The sequence below is a fragment of the Arachis hypogaea genome, chromosome 1, assembly GCF_003086295.3.
Source record: "Arachis hypogaea cultivar Tifrunner chromosome 1, arahy.Tifrunner.gnm2.J5K5, whole genome shotgun sequence".
Taxonomy (NCBI): domain Eukaryota; kingdom Viridiplantae; phylum Streptophyta; class Magnoliopsida; order Fabales; family Fabaceae; genus Arachis; species Arachis hypogaea.
This window is the reverse complement of record NC_092036.1, coordinates 67,051,821-67,066,782: the sequence shown is the minus strand read 5'-3', so window position 1 is coordinate 67,066,782 and position 14,962 is coordinate 67,051,821. Positions and strand designations below refer to the sequence as shown.

Here is a 14,962-nt window from a genome sequence, read left to right as displayed (position 1 = left end):
CATCAACATCCCCTTCATTGAAGCACTTGAACAGATGCCCCTATATGCTAAGTTCATGAAGGAATTGTTGACAAAGAAAAGATCCTTGAAAGAGGGACAAACGGTTTTGATGACCAGGGAGTGTAGTGCCATCATCCAGAAAAAGTTGCCAAAGAAGATGAAAGACCCAGGGAGCTTTCATATCCCCTGCACAATAGGCAACATGATGATTGAGAGAGCATTTTGTGACTTTAGTGCAAGCATAAATCTGATGCCTCTATCTTTGATGAGGAAGCTTCAGATTCATGAATTGAAACCCACAAAGATAGCTCTTCAAATGGCGGACAAATCTATTCAGCAAGCACTCGGGGTTGTAGAGAATGTATTGGTAAAGGTGGACAAATTTTTCCTCCCAGTTGACTTTGTCATCCTAGACATAGAGGAAGATGTCAACACTCCCATTATCCTAGGGAGACCTTTCTTAGCTACTGCCAGGGCATTGATAGATGTTGAAAAAGGAGAATTGATGCTAAGGGTGCATGAAGAGCATATAGTGTTCCATGTCTTCAAGAATTTGCAAGATTCCACCCAAGAGGAAGGGTGTATGAAGATCGATTCCATAGATTCAAACTTGAAAGAAGCACCTGATGAGACACTTCCAATGCACCTAAGCCCATGCTGGGAAGAAAGGAAAGAGGTGGAGGTGTTGCAACAAGATCAAAGAATAGAGGAGAAGCGACAACCAAAGCCTGCATTTGAGACTCTCAGCAAGAACCTTCCAAAAATTGAGGCTCCAAAACCTGAACTACTTCCTGGAAAAGAAAAGAGTCCTAAGAAGAAAGTGCCAAGAGGATGGAGAAACAAGAAAATCCCTACTGAAGGCTTCTCACCAGGGGATAAAGTGATGCTAACCTACCAACCAATGGAAACATCTCCACATTTTTCTGGATACTACACAGTGAACAAAATCCTCTCACTTGAACATGTGGAAATCGTCAAGAATGATACTGGAAGGAAGCTCACGGCGAGAGGGGAAGGATTAACGCACTATGATCATCATCCTCCCTAAAAGGGGACAACCGTCAAGCTAATGACGATAAAGAAGCGCTTGTTGGGAGGCAACCCAACCAAAGGTAGTTTTCTTTTCTTAGTTAATTCAATAAAAGAGTTAAGTATATTTATCTGCATTGCAAGGAGCTAAGTTTGGTGTTGCACACCAACAGAATTTAGAGGTGAATGTGAGGTGCTAAGTTTGGTGTTCCACCAAAAAGTTTCATTAAAGACACATTTTAACCCTCTGCATGATTAGTCACTTGCTCCAAACAATCAGAAAAACTACTTAACAATTGTTACTTTTAATTTAGATTTTATTTCCTTAATAGAAGCACTTGATGTTTCTTGCCTGCATTCATTTTTATTGCATATTAAAGTAAGCAAGGGACTAAGTTTGGTGTCCTCACACCAACTTATGTCTAGAAGATCACAAGCATACATGCATGCTAATCATCTCTTAAGTGCTTGGGGACAAGCAACTTCCAAAGTTCATTGTAGGCAGTCACTTCAATCTTGGGAAGGGTTAAGCATCATCAACCAAAGAGACAAAGATGGATATAAAGACCAACAATGATGATGATAAGGAGTAAAGCAAGTAAACTCCAAAAGGTTGTATTGTTGAGTGATTGTCTTGTATTCAAACTGCTATAATTGAAAGTGATATTGTACCCCTGTTTATCTGCTTAGTATAACCTCTTTATAGTTCAATAACTAAGATGTTTGATACATTATAACACCATACTCTTGAAATTGCTTGCACTCAATATCTATAAGAATGCAAACAGAGAACATCTCTTTAAAAAGAATGATGGAGGAGTCGAAAATTTGTTTTGAGGTAAGCAAAAGATTAAGAGAAGTGGTGGTTCTAGTTGTATAATTGTGTATTGAGGTTGCATGTTTGTGAAAACTTGCATGGGAGCTCATAGGCAAGAAATAGAGTTCAAAGAAGTATTATGGAGAATCTCAAACATTTATTAATCCAAGAAGCAGCAACAAAAGAAAGCAAAAGAAACAGAAAAACAAAAGAACATGGCAAAAGGCTCTGAGCATCAATTACTAGGAAGAAAAAGAAAGAAATGAGAACTCAAAGAGTTACTATCCTAGTTAAATGCTTGTGGTAGAATTGTGTCAAAGAGAGAGGCTTGAGCAAGTAAATCCTAAGGGGTGTTTCAACACCTAATACCTTAAAACCAACTGGTTTGGGAGTATTGATTGAAAGCTTATCTAAAGAGCCGCTTTGAGACATGACACTTAGAGTCAAGGCCAAGACACAGAAACTATGAGCTGCTTCAAGATGATTACCTATAGAGAGATTTCCATGATATCATTTGAATGAAAGTCCTAAGATCTAAGACTTCCAAAATGTAAGGACTGATAAGCACTGGGACCCTTGCATGAACACATAATTCAGAGTTCACCCCACTATCACTTAATCACTTCATTCACCAAGGTATTACAAGCTATTCCTCAACTCATTCCATTTAAAAGAAATCTTTGTGCATAGTTCTTTTCTTGCTTGAGGACAAGCAAGGTTTAAGTTTGGTGTTGTGATGCATTTGCATCTTTGCTATATTAGCTTGTTAGTTTAGCTAGTTTTAGGTTAGTTTCATTCATTTTCTTTGAAATAAATGAACAATTTTGTGAGCTTTTCATCCATGCATTCATGAACCAAGAACTAAGTGAAATTTGATATAATCTATGCAAATGATTCAAGAAGTTTATATGCAAGTTGAGGTGAATGATTTCCTTGAAATTTAATGCATAAGATGGCAAAACTTTGAGGAAAATTCTTTGGTTTATGTTAGGTGATGAAGCAAGAAGACAATGGAGCAAGGAAAGCTTGGAACAACGAGGAATAGCAAGTTGGCAACTTGGAAACCAAGTTAGCAACGCCCATTTTGTGCAACCAGGAGCAAACAGCACGTTGGCAACTTGGAAACCAAGTTGCCAACGCCCATTTGGTGCTGCCAGGGAAGAACAGCACGTTGGCAACTTGGAAACTAAGTTGGCAACGTGCTAGTGTGTGTTCAGCAGAGTTGGCAGCTTGACCTCCCCCTTTTCAAGGATGAATAACTTGAACCACAGAGATCCAATTGACATGCTTTCAATTGTGTTGAGAATCTGACATCCAGAGCTTTCCAACGATATACAATAGTCCATAATGTGACATGAAATGGAAGCTCAAATCAGAGAGAACTTTAAGCCCCAAAAATAAGGAAATGAAGTTGGAGCAGAGGATGGGCGTTGTCTCTGGCGTGTTTGCCAATAACATGGGCAACAACGCCCATCAAGCCAAGTTTCCAAGAGCCTGGCGTTGCCACTGGTGTGTTTGCCAGCAACGTGGGCAACAACGTCCAAGCAAGAAGAAACAATGGGCGTTGTCACTGGCGTTGTCACTGGTGTGTTCACCAAAAACGCCCAACTCAGGCAGCTTGACCATACCATCTTCAAAGGAGCATAACTTGAGTTATAGAGATCCAATTGAGGTGATTCCATTTTTATACTGGAAAGCTGACATTCAGAGCTTTCCAACCATGTATAATAGTCTATAGTGAAGCACAAAATTGAAGCTCAAACAAGAGGCAACTTTGGGCATCAAAACTGAATTCAGAAAGGACCAAGTGTTCAGCAACAACTTGGGCTGGCAACGCCCAAGCACCAAGCCTGGTGCCTAGGAAATTCTTTGCACGTTGCCAACATGCATAAAGCTGGCGTTTTTGGCAACAACGCCCAGATGGGCCAGAATTGATGAGAAATTGCTCTTGTTCTCTTCACCACTTTCAAAGGGGAATTCTTCCTTCATTGGACCAGGAACTTAACCATGGAAAAGCTCACATTGCCAACCCAATTGAGGACCTCCAAATGAGTCTTAGGAGTAGTATAAATAGAGTTAAATTTTGTACTTGGAGGACTCTTCTTCCACTTTTTAGAGACTTTTACTTTTACTTTTGACACTTAGACTATTCTTCACTTTCGGGAGGATACCCAAAAGCTATTTTGTTTTTCTTGCAACTTTCAATTTTAGTTTTCTAAGAACTTCTTCTTCTTCATTCTTCATTCTTCATTTTCTTTACTGCTTAATTTTAATGTCTACTTTTGCAAATGTTGTTGAATTTAGAGCTATGAGTCACTAAACCCCACTTTCATTAGGGGGAGGAGCTCTGTTTATTTGAATGGGTTGACAACAAATGGTTTCCTTCTCAATTTAAGTGGCTTATCTAAGAGGAAACTCTTGTGCTTCACATATTCAATTACATTCGAGAGAAGGATTAAATCTATATGAATTGTGTGGTGAACTTGAGAAAGAATCCATACAATTCAGTTTGGAGTTCTCCTTTCACAATTTCTTTGATTAATACACTTTGGGTTGGTATGTGAAATGTAACCTCCCTTAGTTGAGATCCTGGAAGTTGTGTGGCTTTGGATTAGAAATTTGAACTTCACCTCTTCTCATGACCAATTAGATCACGAGAGTGGCAATTGATTGTCTTGAGAGAAATTGAGTTGCCAAGAGATTGGGACTCAATTATTCACAATCCGCCATGGATCTATACCCCTGATTGAGAAGGAGATGAGCAAAGTCAATTCATGACAATTTACACCTCTGATCCCTAATGATCTCTCCATCATTAATTCTCATCTCTTTTGTTATTTAGTTCTTTGAATACCCACTACCCAATTCCCTTCTACATTCTTGCAATTTATCATTCTTGCCATTTACATTCTGTTTTATATTGCAATTTACCTTTCTATTCTCTAAAATTCTGTAATCTTTAATTTCTTGCAATTTATTTTTAATATCATTTAAGTTTCTTGCCTTTTAAGTTGCAGTTATTTACTCTCATTTCCCTTCCTTATTCTAGTTCTTTAAATTCCTTGTCATTTAACTTTCCGCAATTACATTCAAAAATTAAATCTCATGAATCCAAAATCATGTTTGCTTGACTAAATATACCATTTAACTAAAGTTGCTTAATCTGCCAATCTCCGTGGGATTGATCTCACTCTTAGTGAGTTTTATTACTTGATATCACCCGGTATACTTGCCGGTAATTACGTGAAATATAATTTTCACGTTTCACAAGTGTAGCAAAAAAAGTCAACTGTTTGGGTGTAGCATTATCCGTTGAATAAAAAATAAAAATATTTTTAAAAATTAAAAATAAAAAAAACTAAATTTTTTATTTTTGAATTTTTTAAATTATAATATTAATTATTTTTTATTTAAATAAGAAAAATAAAATAAAGTCCAACAATATCTAGTAAATAACAGATCTATAAATTTATTTTTTTTATTTTTTAAACTAAAAAAATATTTTTCTTTAATTGTAAAAAATTAAAAAATTTTCAAAAATATGGAAAAAATAAAAAATTTTAAATTTTAAATTTTTTAAATTAATTTAACCTTAATTTTTGAACAAGCGCAGCAAAAAAAGTCATCAGTCTGGGTGTAGCGTTATCCGTTGAATAAAAAATAAAAATGTTCTTAAAAAAATTAAAAATTTTAAAAAATTAAATTTTTTCTTTTTTATTTTTTAAATTATATTATTAAATGTTTTTTATTTAAATAAGAAAAATAAAATAAAGTCCAACAATATATAGTAAACAACAGATTTGTGAATTTATTTTTTTTCAATTTTTTAAATTAAAAAATATTTATTTATAATTATAAAAAATTAAAAATTTCAAAAATATCCAAAAAATAAAAAAAATAAATTTTTTTATTTTTAAAATTAATTTATTCTTAATTCTTGAAAAAGTGCAGTAAAAAAAATCAACTTTCTAGGTGTAGCATTATATGGTGAATACAAAAACAAAAAATATTTAAAAAAAATTTCACAAAACTAAATTTTTTATTTTTAAATTTTTTAAATTATATTATTAAATTTTTTTCTTTAATTAAGAAAAAAATAAAGTCTAGTAATATCTAGTAAACAACAAATCTAAAAATTTATTATTTTTTTAATTTTTAAACTAAAAAAATGTTTTTCTTTAATTGTAAAAAATTAAAAAATTCCAAAAATTTCCAAAAATAAGAAAATTTTAATTTTAATTTTTTTTAAATTAATTTATCCTTAATTTGTAAACAAGTGCAGCAAAAAAAGTCAACTGTCTGGATGTAGCATTATCCGGTGAATAAAAAATAAAAAATATTTTAAAAAATTAATAGTTATAAAAAAATAACTTTTTTATTTTTGAATTTTTAAATTATATTATTAAATGTTTTTTATTTAAATAAGAAAAATAAAATAAAGTCCAGCAATATCTAGTAAATAACAAATCTGTAAATTTATTTTTTTTATTTTTAAACTAAAAATTTTTTTAATTTTAAAAAAATAAAAAATTTCAAAAATATCCAAAAAAATAAAAAATTTTAAATTTTTAAATTTTTAAATTAATTTATCCTTAATTTTTAAACAAGTGCAGCAAAAAAAGTCATTAGTCTGGGTGTAGCGTTATCCGTTGAATAAAATAACAAAAAAATTTTTAAAAAAATTTAAAATTTTAAAAAATTAAATTTTTTCTTTTTTATTTTTAAAATTATATTATTAAATGTTTTTTATTTAAATAAGAAAAATAAAATAAAGTCCAACAATATATAGTAAACAACAGATTTGTAAATTTATTTTTTTTCAATTTTTTAAATTAAAAAATATTTTTATAATTATAAAAAATGAAAAATTCCAAAAAATTAAAAATTAAAATTTTTAATTTTTAAAATTAATTTATTCTTAATTCTTGAAAAAGTGTAGTAAAAAAAGTGAACTTTCTAGGTGTAGCATTATACGGTGAATAAAAAAATAAAAAATATTTTAAAAAATAAAAAATTTTACAAAACTAAATTTTTTATTTTTAAATTTTTAAATTATATTATTAAATTTTTTTATTTAATTAAGAAAAAAATAAAGTCCAGTAATATCTGGTAAAAACATATCTGAAAATTTATTATTTTTTTAATTTTTAAACTAAAAGAATGTTTTTCTTTAATTGTAAAAAATTAAAAAATTCAAAAAAATATCCAAAAATAAGAAAATTTTAATTTTAATTTTTTTAAATTAATTTATCCTTAATTTGTGAACAAGTGCAGCAAAAAAAGTCAATTGTCTGGATGTAGCATTATCCGGTGAATAAAAAAATAAAAAATATTTTAAAAAATTAATAGTTTTAAAAAATAATTTTTTTATTTTTGAATTTTTAAATTATATTATTAAATGTTTTTTATTTAAATAAGAAAAATAAAATAAAGTCCAGCAATATCTAGTAAACAACAGATCTGTAAATTTATTTTTTTATTTTTAAACTAAAAAAATATTTTTTTCTAATTGTAAAAAATTAAAAATTTCAAAAATATCCAATAAATAACCAAATTAGAATTTTTTAATTTTTAAATTAATTTATTCTTAATTTGCGAACAAGTGCAGCAAAAAAAGTCAACTGTCTGGGTATAGCATTATCCGGTGAATAAAAAATAAAAAATATTTTTAAAAAATTAAAAGTTTTAAAAAACTAAATTATTTATTTTTGAATTTTTAAATTATATTATTAAATGTTTTTATTTATATAAGAAAAATAAAATAAAGTCCAGCAATATCTAGTAAACAACATATCTGTAAATTTATTTTTTTAAACTAAAAAAATATTTTTTTCTAATTGTAAAAAATTAAAAAATTACAAAAATATCCAAAAAATAAAAAAATTAAAATTTTAAATTTTTAAAATTATTTTATTATTAATTTGTGAACAAATGCAGCAAAAAAGTCAGCTGTTTGGTGTAGCATTATCCGGTGAATAAAAATATAAAATATATTTTTAAGAAAATAAACAATTTTAAAAAACTAAATTTTTTATTTTTGAATTTTTAAATTATGTTATTAAATGTTTTTTATTTAAATAAGAAAAATAAAATAAAGTCCAACAATATCTAGTAAATAACAAATCTGTAAATTTATTTTTTTTATTTTTAAACTAAAAAAATATTTTTCTTTAATTGTAAAAAATTAAAAAAATTTCAAAAATATCCCAAAAATAAAAAATTTTAAATTTTTTAAATTAATTTAACCTTAATTTTTGAACAAGCGCAGCAAAAAAAGTCATCAGTCTGGGTGTAGCGTTATATGTTGAATAAAAAATAAAAAATGTTTTTAAATAAATTTAAAATTTTTAAAAATTAAATTTTTTCTTTTTTCTTTTTTAAATTATATTATTAAATATTTTTATTTAAATTAGAAAAATAAAATAAAGTCTAACAATATATAGTAAACAACATATTTGTAAATTTATTTTTTTTCAATTTTTTAAATTAAAAAATATTTTTTTATAATTATAAAAAATTAAAAATTCCAAAAATATCCAAAAAAATTAAAATTTTTAATTTTTAAAATTAATTTATTCTTAATTCTTGAAAAAGTGCAGTAAAAAAAGTCCACTTTCTAGGTGTAGCATTATATGGTGAATACAAAAATAAAAAATATTTTAAAAAAAATACAAAATTTAACAAAACTAAATTTTTATTTTTGAATTTTTTAAATTATATTATTAAATTTTTTTATTTAATTAAGAAAAAAAATAAAGTCTAATAATATCTAGTAAACAACAGATCTAAAAATTTATTATTTTTTTAATTTTTAAACTAAAAAATGTTTTTCTTTAATTGTAAAAAATTAAAAAATTCCAAAAATTTCCAAAAATAAGAAAATTTTAATTTTAATTTTTTTAAATTAATTTATCCTTAATTTGTGAACAAGTGCAGTAAAAAAAGTCAAATGTCTGGATGTAGCATTATCCGGTGAATAAAAAAATAAAAAATATTTTAAAAAATTAATGGTTTTAAAAAATAAATTTTTTATTTTTGAATTTTTAAATTATATTATTAAATGTTTCTTATTTAAATAAGAAAAATAAAATAAAGTCCAGCAATATCTAGTAAACAACAGATCTTTAAATTTATTTTTTATTTTTAAACTAAAAAAATATTTTTTTCTAATTGTAAAAAATTATAAATTTCAAAAATATCCAAAAAATAAAAAAATTAAAATTTTTTAATTTTTTAAATTAATTTATCCTTAATTTATGAACAAGTGCACCAAAAAAAGTCAATTGTCTAGGTGTAGCATTATCCGTTGAATAAAAAATAAAAAATATTTTTAAAAAATTAAAATTTTTAAAAAACTAAATTATTTATTGTTGAATTTTTAAATAATATTATTAAATGTTTTTATTTATATAAGAAAAATAAAATAAAGTCCAACAATATCTAGTAAACAACATATTTGTAAATTTATTTTTTTAAACTAAAAAAATATTTTTTTCTAATTGTAAAAAATTAAAAAATTACAAAAATATCGAAAAAATAAAAAAATTAAAATTTTAAATTTTTAAAATTATTTTATTCATAATTTGTGAACAAATGCAGCAAAAAAGTCAACTGTCTGGGTGTAGCATTATCTGGTGAATAAAAAGATAAAATATATTTTTTAGAAAATAAACAATTTTAAAAAAATAAATTTCTTATTTTTGAATTTTAAAATTATATTATTAAATGTTTTTATTTAAATAAGAAAAATAAAATAACGTCCAACAATATCTAGTAAAAAATAGATTTGTAAATTTATTATTTTTTAATTTTTAAACTAAAAAAATATTTTTCTTTAATTGTAAAAAATTAAAATATTCCAAAATATCCAAAAATAAAAAAATTAAAATTTTAAATTTTTTAAATTAATTTATCCTTAATTTGTGAACAAGTGCAACAAAAAAAGTCAACTGTTTAGGTGTAGCATTATCCGTTGAATAAAAAATAAAAAATATTTTTAAAAAAATTAAAAATTTTAAAAAACTAAATTTTTTATTTTTGAATTTTTTAAATTATATTATTAAATGTTTTTTATTTAAATAAAAAAAATAAAATAAAGTCCAATAATATCTAGTAAATAACAGATCTGTAAATTTATTTTTTTTAATTTTTAAGCTAAAAAAATATTTTTCTTTAATTGTAAAAAATTAAAAAAATTTCAAAAATATCCAAAAAATAAAAAATTTTAAATTTTAAATTTTTTAAATTAGTTTATCCTTAATTTTTGAACAAGTGCAGAAAAAAAAGTCATTAGTCTGGTGTAGCATTATCCGTTGAATAAAAAATAAAAAATGTTTTTAAAAAATTAAAAATTTTAAAAAATTAAATTTTTTCTTTTTTATTTTTTAAATTATATTATTAAATATTTTTTATTTAAATAAGAAAAAAAAATAAAATCCAACAATATATAGTAAACAACAGATTTGTAAATTTATTTTTTTTCAATTTTTTAAATTAAAAAATAGTTTTTTATAATTATAAAAAATTAAAAATTCCAAAAATATCCAAAAAATAAAAAATTAAAATTTTTAATTTTTAAAATTAATTTATTCTTAATTCTTGAAAAAGTGCAGTAAAAAAGTCAACTTTCTAGGTGTAGCATTTTTTTCGTCTTTTTCGGCCTGTTGGTACTTGTCGAATTGAAACTCGATACGACAATAAGAAGATTCACCAACATTACCCATTTTTTTAGTGGATTCGGGCCGGGGTAAGTACGTGATTTCAAATTGCATCTTATAAGCATATGATCCTCCTTTTACTGTTAAAGTACCATCTCCGCCTTTGCTATCTATGCTTCCTGGTCGCTAGACTCATTCTTCTACTTGACTTCCAGCTACTCTGCTCTGAGCTTAAGAAAGGTTCAAAAGTAGCTTTGGTTGCCACTAAAATCGGATGTGATTTTTGTAGTGGTGAATTCCAGAACAGGTAAATTCCCCCTCTCCTTTCGGGAACTCTCTTCTCTAGGGATTCCAATTCTATTTCTATTGACTCTTCCATGGGTGTTTTGTATTTCTACAACAAAAAAATTTTTGGTAACTTACTTACAGATTGTATCTTAAATAAAAGAAACATCAACATCCTTTAAGCTAAGACTAAGGGATGGGGGGAACACTATTGATCCCGAGACAGACGACGAAGCTACATCGATTACAAAAAAATCCGAGTCAGTGGTGGCAGACCCTTTCCCGGCCCCTACAATCAAGCAACCCCATACATCTCGACAAGTTCGTGCCTCTTTAGGATTTTAAGTGCGAACTAAAACCTCTTTTGAATTCTTATTCCGACTCCGAAGTCCGGATATTTGGTTGCTTTCTACTCGACCCATGTGGTTCGGCTTGTTGCGCCACCTCACTTAACCAAGCATATCCGAGAAGAAGTTCTACCAGATCTACAGCACTTGCTGCTTCATGCCCGGTTGCATCTGACTCTGCTAGTTCACCTTCTAAACAGGTATTCGCACCTGATACACATCCTTCTCCTGTAGCTTCTTCTTTTTCCTATATTGTGGTGGCTTATTCAGCGAGCTGGTGCTCCTACAGTTCCCGCCCCAGCTTCAACTCTAGCTCCCTTCGGCCTCGAAGATCATCAGGTTCCATCAAAAGTTTCTATCTTACTCTGTTAATAGGTTTTTTACTTCTGCATGTTATATGGTGAATACAAAAATAAAAAATATTTTAAAAAAATAAAAAATTTCACAAAACTAAATTTTTTATTTTTGAATTTTTTAAATTATATTATTAAATTTTTTTATTTAATTAAGAAAAAATAAAGTCCAGTAATATCTAGTAAATAACAGATCTAAAAATTTATTATTTTTTTAATTTTTAAACTAAAAAAATGTTTTTCTTTAATTGTAAAAAGTTAAAAAATTCCAAAAATATCCAAAAATAAGAAAATTTTAATTTTAATTTTTTTAAATTAATTTATCCTTAATTTGTGAACAAGTGCAGCAAAAAAAGTCAACTGTCTGGATTTAGCATTATCCGGTGAATAAAAAAATAAAAAATATTTTAAAAAATTAATAGTTTTAAAAAAAATAAATTTTTTATTTTTGAATATTTAAATTATATTATTAAATGTTTTTCATTTAAATAAGAAAAATAAAATAAAGTCCAGCAATATCTAGTAAACAACAGATCTGTAAATTTATTTTTTTATTTTTAAACTAAAAAAATATTTTTTTTTAATTGTAAAAAATTTAAAATTTCAAAAATATCCAAAAAATAAAAAAATTAAAATTTTTTAATTTTTTAAATTAATTTATTCTTAATTTGTGAACAAGTGCAGAAAAAAAGTCAACTGTCTAGGTGTAGTATTATCCGGTAAATAAAAAGATAAAACATATTTTTAAAAAAATAAAACATATTTTTAAAAAATTAATAGTTTTAAAAAACTAAATTTTTATTTTTGAATCTTTAAATTATATTATTAAATGCTTTTTATTTAAAAAAGAAAAATAGAATAAAGTCCAGCAATATTTAGTAAACAATAGATCTGTAAATTTATTTTTTTAATTTTTAAAATAAAAAAATATTTTTATTTAATTGTAAAAGATTAAAAAATTCAAAAAATATCCAAATAATAAAAAATTTGAATTTTAAATTTTTTTAAATTAATTTATCCTTAATTTGTGAACAAGTGCAGCAAAAAAAGTCAACTGTCTGGGTGTAGCATTATCCGGTGAATAAAAAATAAAAAATATTTTTAAAAAAATAAAAAATTTTAAAAAACTAAATTTTTTATTTTTTAATTTTTTAAATTATATTATTAAATGTTTTTTATTTAAATAAGAAAAATAAAATAAAGTCCAACAATATCTAGTGAACAACAAATCTGTAAATTTATTATTTTTTCCAGTTTTTAAACTAAAAATATTTTTCTTTAATTTTAAAAAATTAAAAAATCACAAAAATATCCAAAAAATAAAAAATTAAAATTTTATATTTTATAAATTAATTTATCTTTAAATTGTGAACAGGTGCAGCAAAAAAAGTCAACTGTCTGGGTGTAGCCTTATCCGGTGAATAAAAAAAATATTTAAAAAATTAATAGTTTTAAAAAAATAAATTTTTTATTTTTGAATTTTTAAATTATATTATTAAATGTTTTTATTTATATAGTAAAATAAAATAACGTCCAACAATATCTAGTAAATAACAGATTTGTAAATTTATTTTTTCAAACTAAACAAATATTTTTTCTAATTGTAAAAAAGTAAAAAATTACAAAAAATATCCAAAAAATAAAAAAATTAAAATTTTAAATTTTTAAAATTAATTTATTCTTAATTTGTGAACAAGTGCAGCAAAAAAGTCAACTGTCTGGGTGTAGTATTATCCGGTGATTAAAAAATAAAAAATTATTTTAAAAAAATAAAAAATTTTAAAAAACTAAATTTTTTATTTTTTAATTTTTTAAATTATATTATTAAATATTTTTTATTTAAATAAGAAAAATAAAAAAGTCCAACAATATCTAGTAAACAACATATTTGTAAACTTATTATTGTTTCTAATTTTTAAACTAAAAAAATATTTTTCTTTAATTTTTAAAAATTAAAAAATCACAAAAATATCCAAAAATTAAAAAATTAAAATTTTATATTTTTAAATTAATTTATCTTTAATTTGTGAACAGGTGCAGCAAAAAAAGTCAACTGTTTGGGTGTAGCCTTATCTGGTGAATAAAAAAATATTTTAAAAAAATTAATAGTTTTTAAAAAATAAATTTCTTTATTTTTGAATTTTTAAATAATATTTTTAAATGTTTTTATTTATATAGTAAAATAAGATAAAGTCCAACAATATCTAGTAAACAACAGATTTGTAAATTTATTTTTTAAAACTAAAAAAATATTTTTTCTAATTATAAAAAATTAAAAAATTACAAAAATATCCAAAAAATAAAAAATTAAAATTTTAAATTTTTAAAATTAATTTATTCTTAATTTGTGAACAAGTACAACAAAAAAGGTCAACTGTCTGGGTGTAGCATTATCTGGTGAATAAAAAGATAAAATATACTTTTAAAAAAATAAACAATTTTAAAAAACTAAATTTTTTATTTTTGAATTTTTAAATTATATTATTAGACATTTTTTATTTAAATAAGAAAAATAAAATAAAGTCCAGCAATATCAACTAAACAACAGATCTGTAAATTTTTTATTTTTTAATTTTTAAACGAAAAAAATATTTTTCTTTAATTGTAAAAAATTCTAAAAATATCCAAAAATAAAAAAATTTTAATTTTAATTTTTTTTAAATTAATTTATCCTTAATTTTTAAACAAGTGCAGCAAAAAAAGTCAGTTGTCTGGGTGTAGCATTATCCATTGAATAAAAAATAATAAATATTTTTTAAAAAAATTAAAATTTTTAAAAAACTAAATTATTTATTTTTGAATTTTTAAATTATATTATTGAATGTTTTTATTTAAATAAGAAAAATGAAATAAAGTCCAATAATATCTAGTAAACAACAGATTTGTAAATTTATTTTTTTTAATTTAAAAAAATATTTATTCTAATTGTAAAAAATTAAAAAATTACAAAAAATTCAAAAAATAAAAAAATTAAAATTTTAAATTTTAAAAATTAATTTATTCTTAATTTGTAAACAAGTACAGCAAAAAAGTCAACTGTCTGGGTGTAGCATTATCCGATGAATAAAAAGATAAAATATATTTTTAAAAAATTAAAAAATTTTAAAAAACTAAATTTTTTATTTTTGAATTTTTAAATTATATTATTCAACATTTTTTATTTAAATAAGAAAAATAAAATAAAGTCCAGCAATATCTACTAAATAACAGATTAGTAAATTTATTATTTTTTTAATTTTTAAACAATAAAAATATTTTTATTTAATTGTAAAAAATTCAAAAAATATCCAAAAAATAAAAAATTTTAATTTTAATTTTTTTAAATTAATTTATCCTTAATTTTTGAACAAGTGCAGCAAAAAAAGTCAACTGTCTAGGTTTAGCATTATAAAGTGAATAAAAAATAATAAATATTTTTAAAAAACATTAAAAGTTTTAAAAAAATAAATTATTTATTTTTGAATTTTTAAATTA

General features: G+C 23.9%; 1 protein-coding gene across 1 annotated transcript in view; it reads left to right on the top strand.

The window, feature by feature from the left end:
- The first annotated feature begins 202 nt into the window (after nt 1-202).
- Nucleotides 203-14,962, top strand: part of LOC140183544 (uncharacterized) — a 44,355-nt gene continuing 29,595 nt past the window's right edge. The window contains exon 1 of the mRNA XM_072231994.1: nt 203-806. Within this exon, the coding sequence (XP_072088095.1) occupies nt 203-806 (604 nt within the window). The remainder of the gene's footprint in view (nt 807-14,962) is intronic.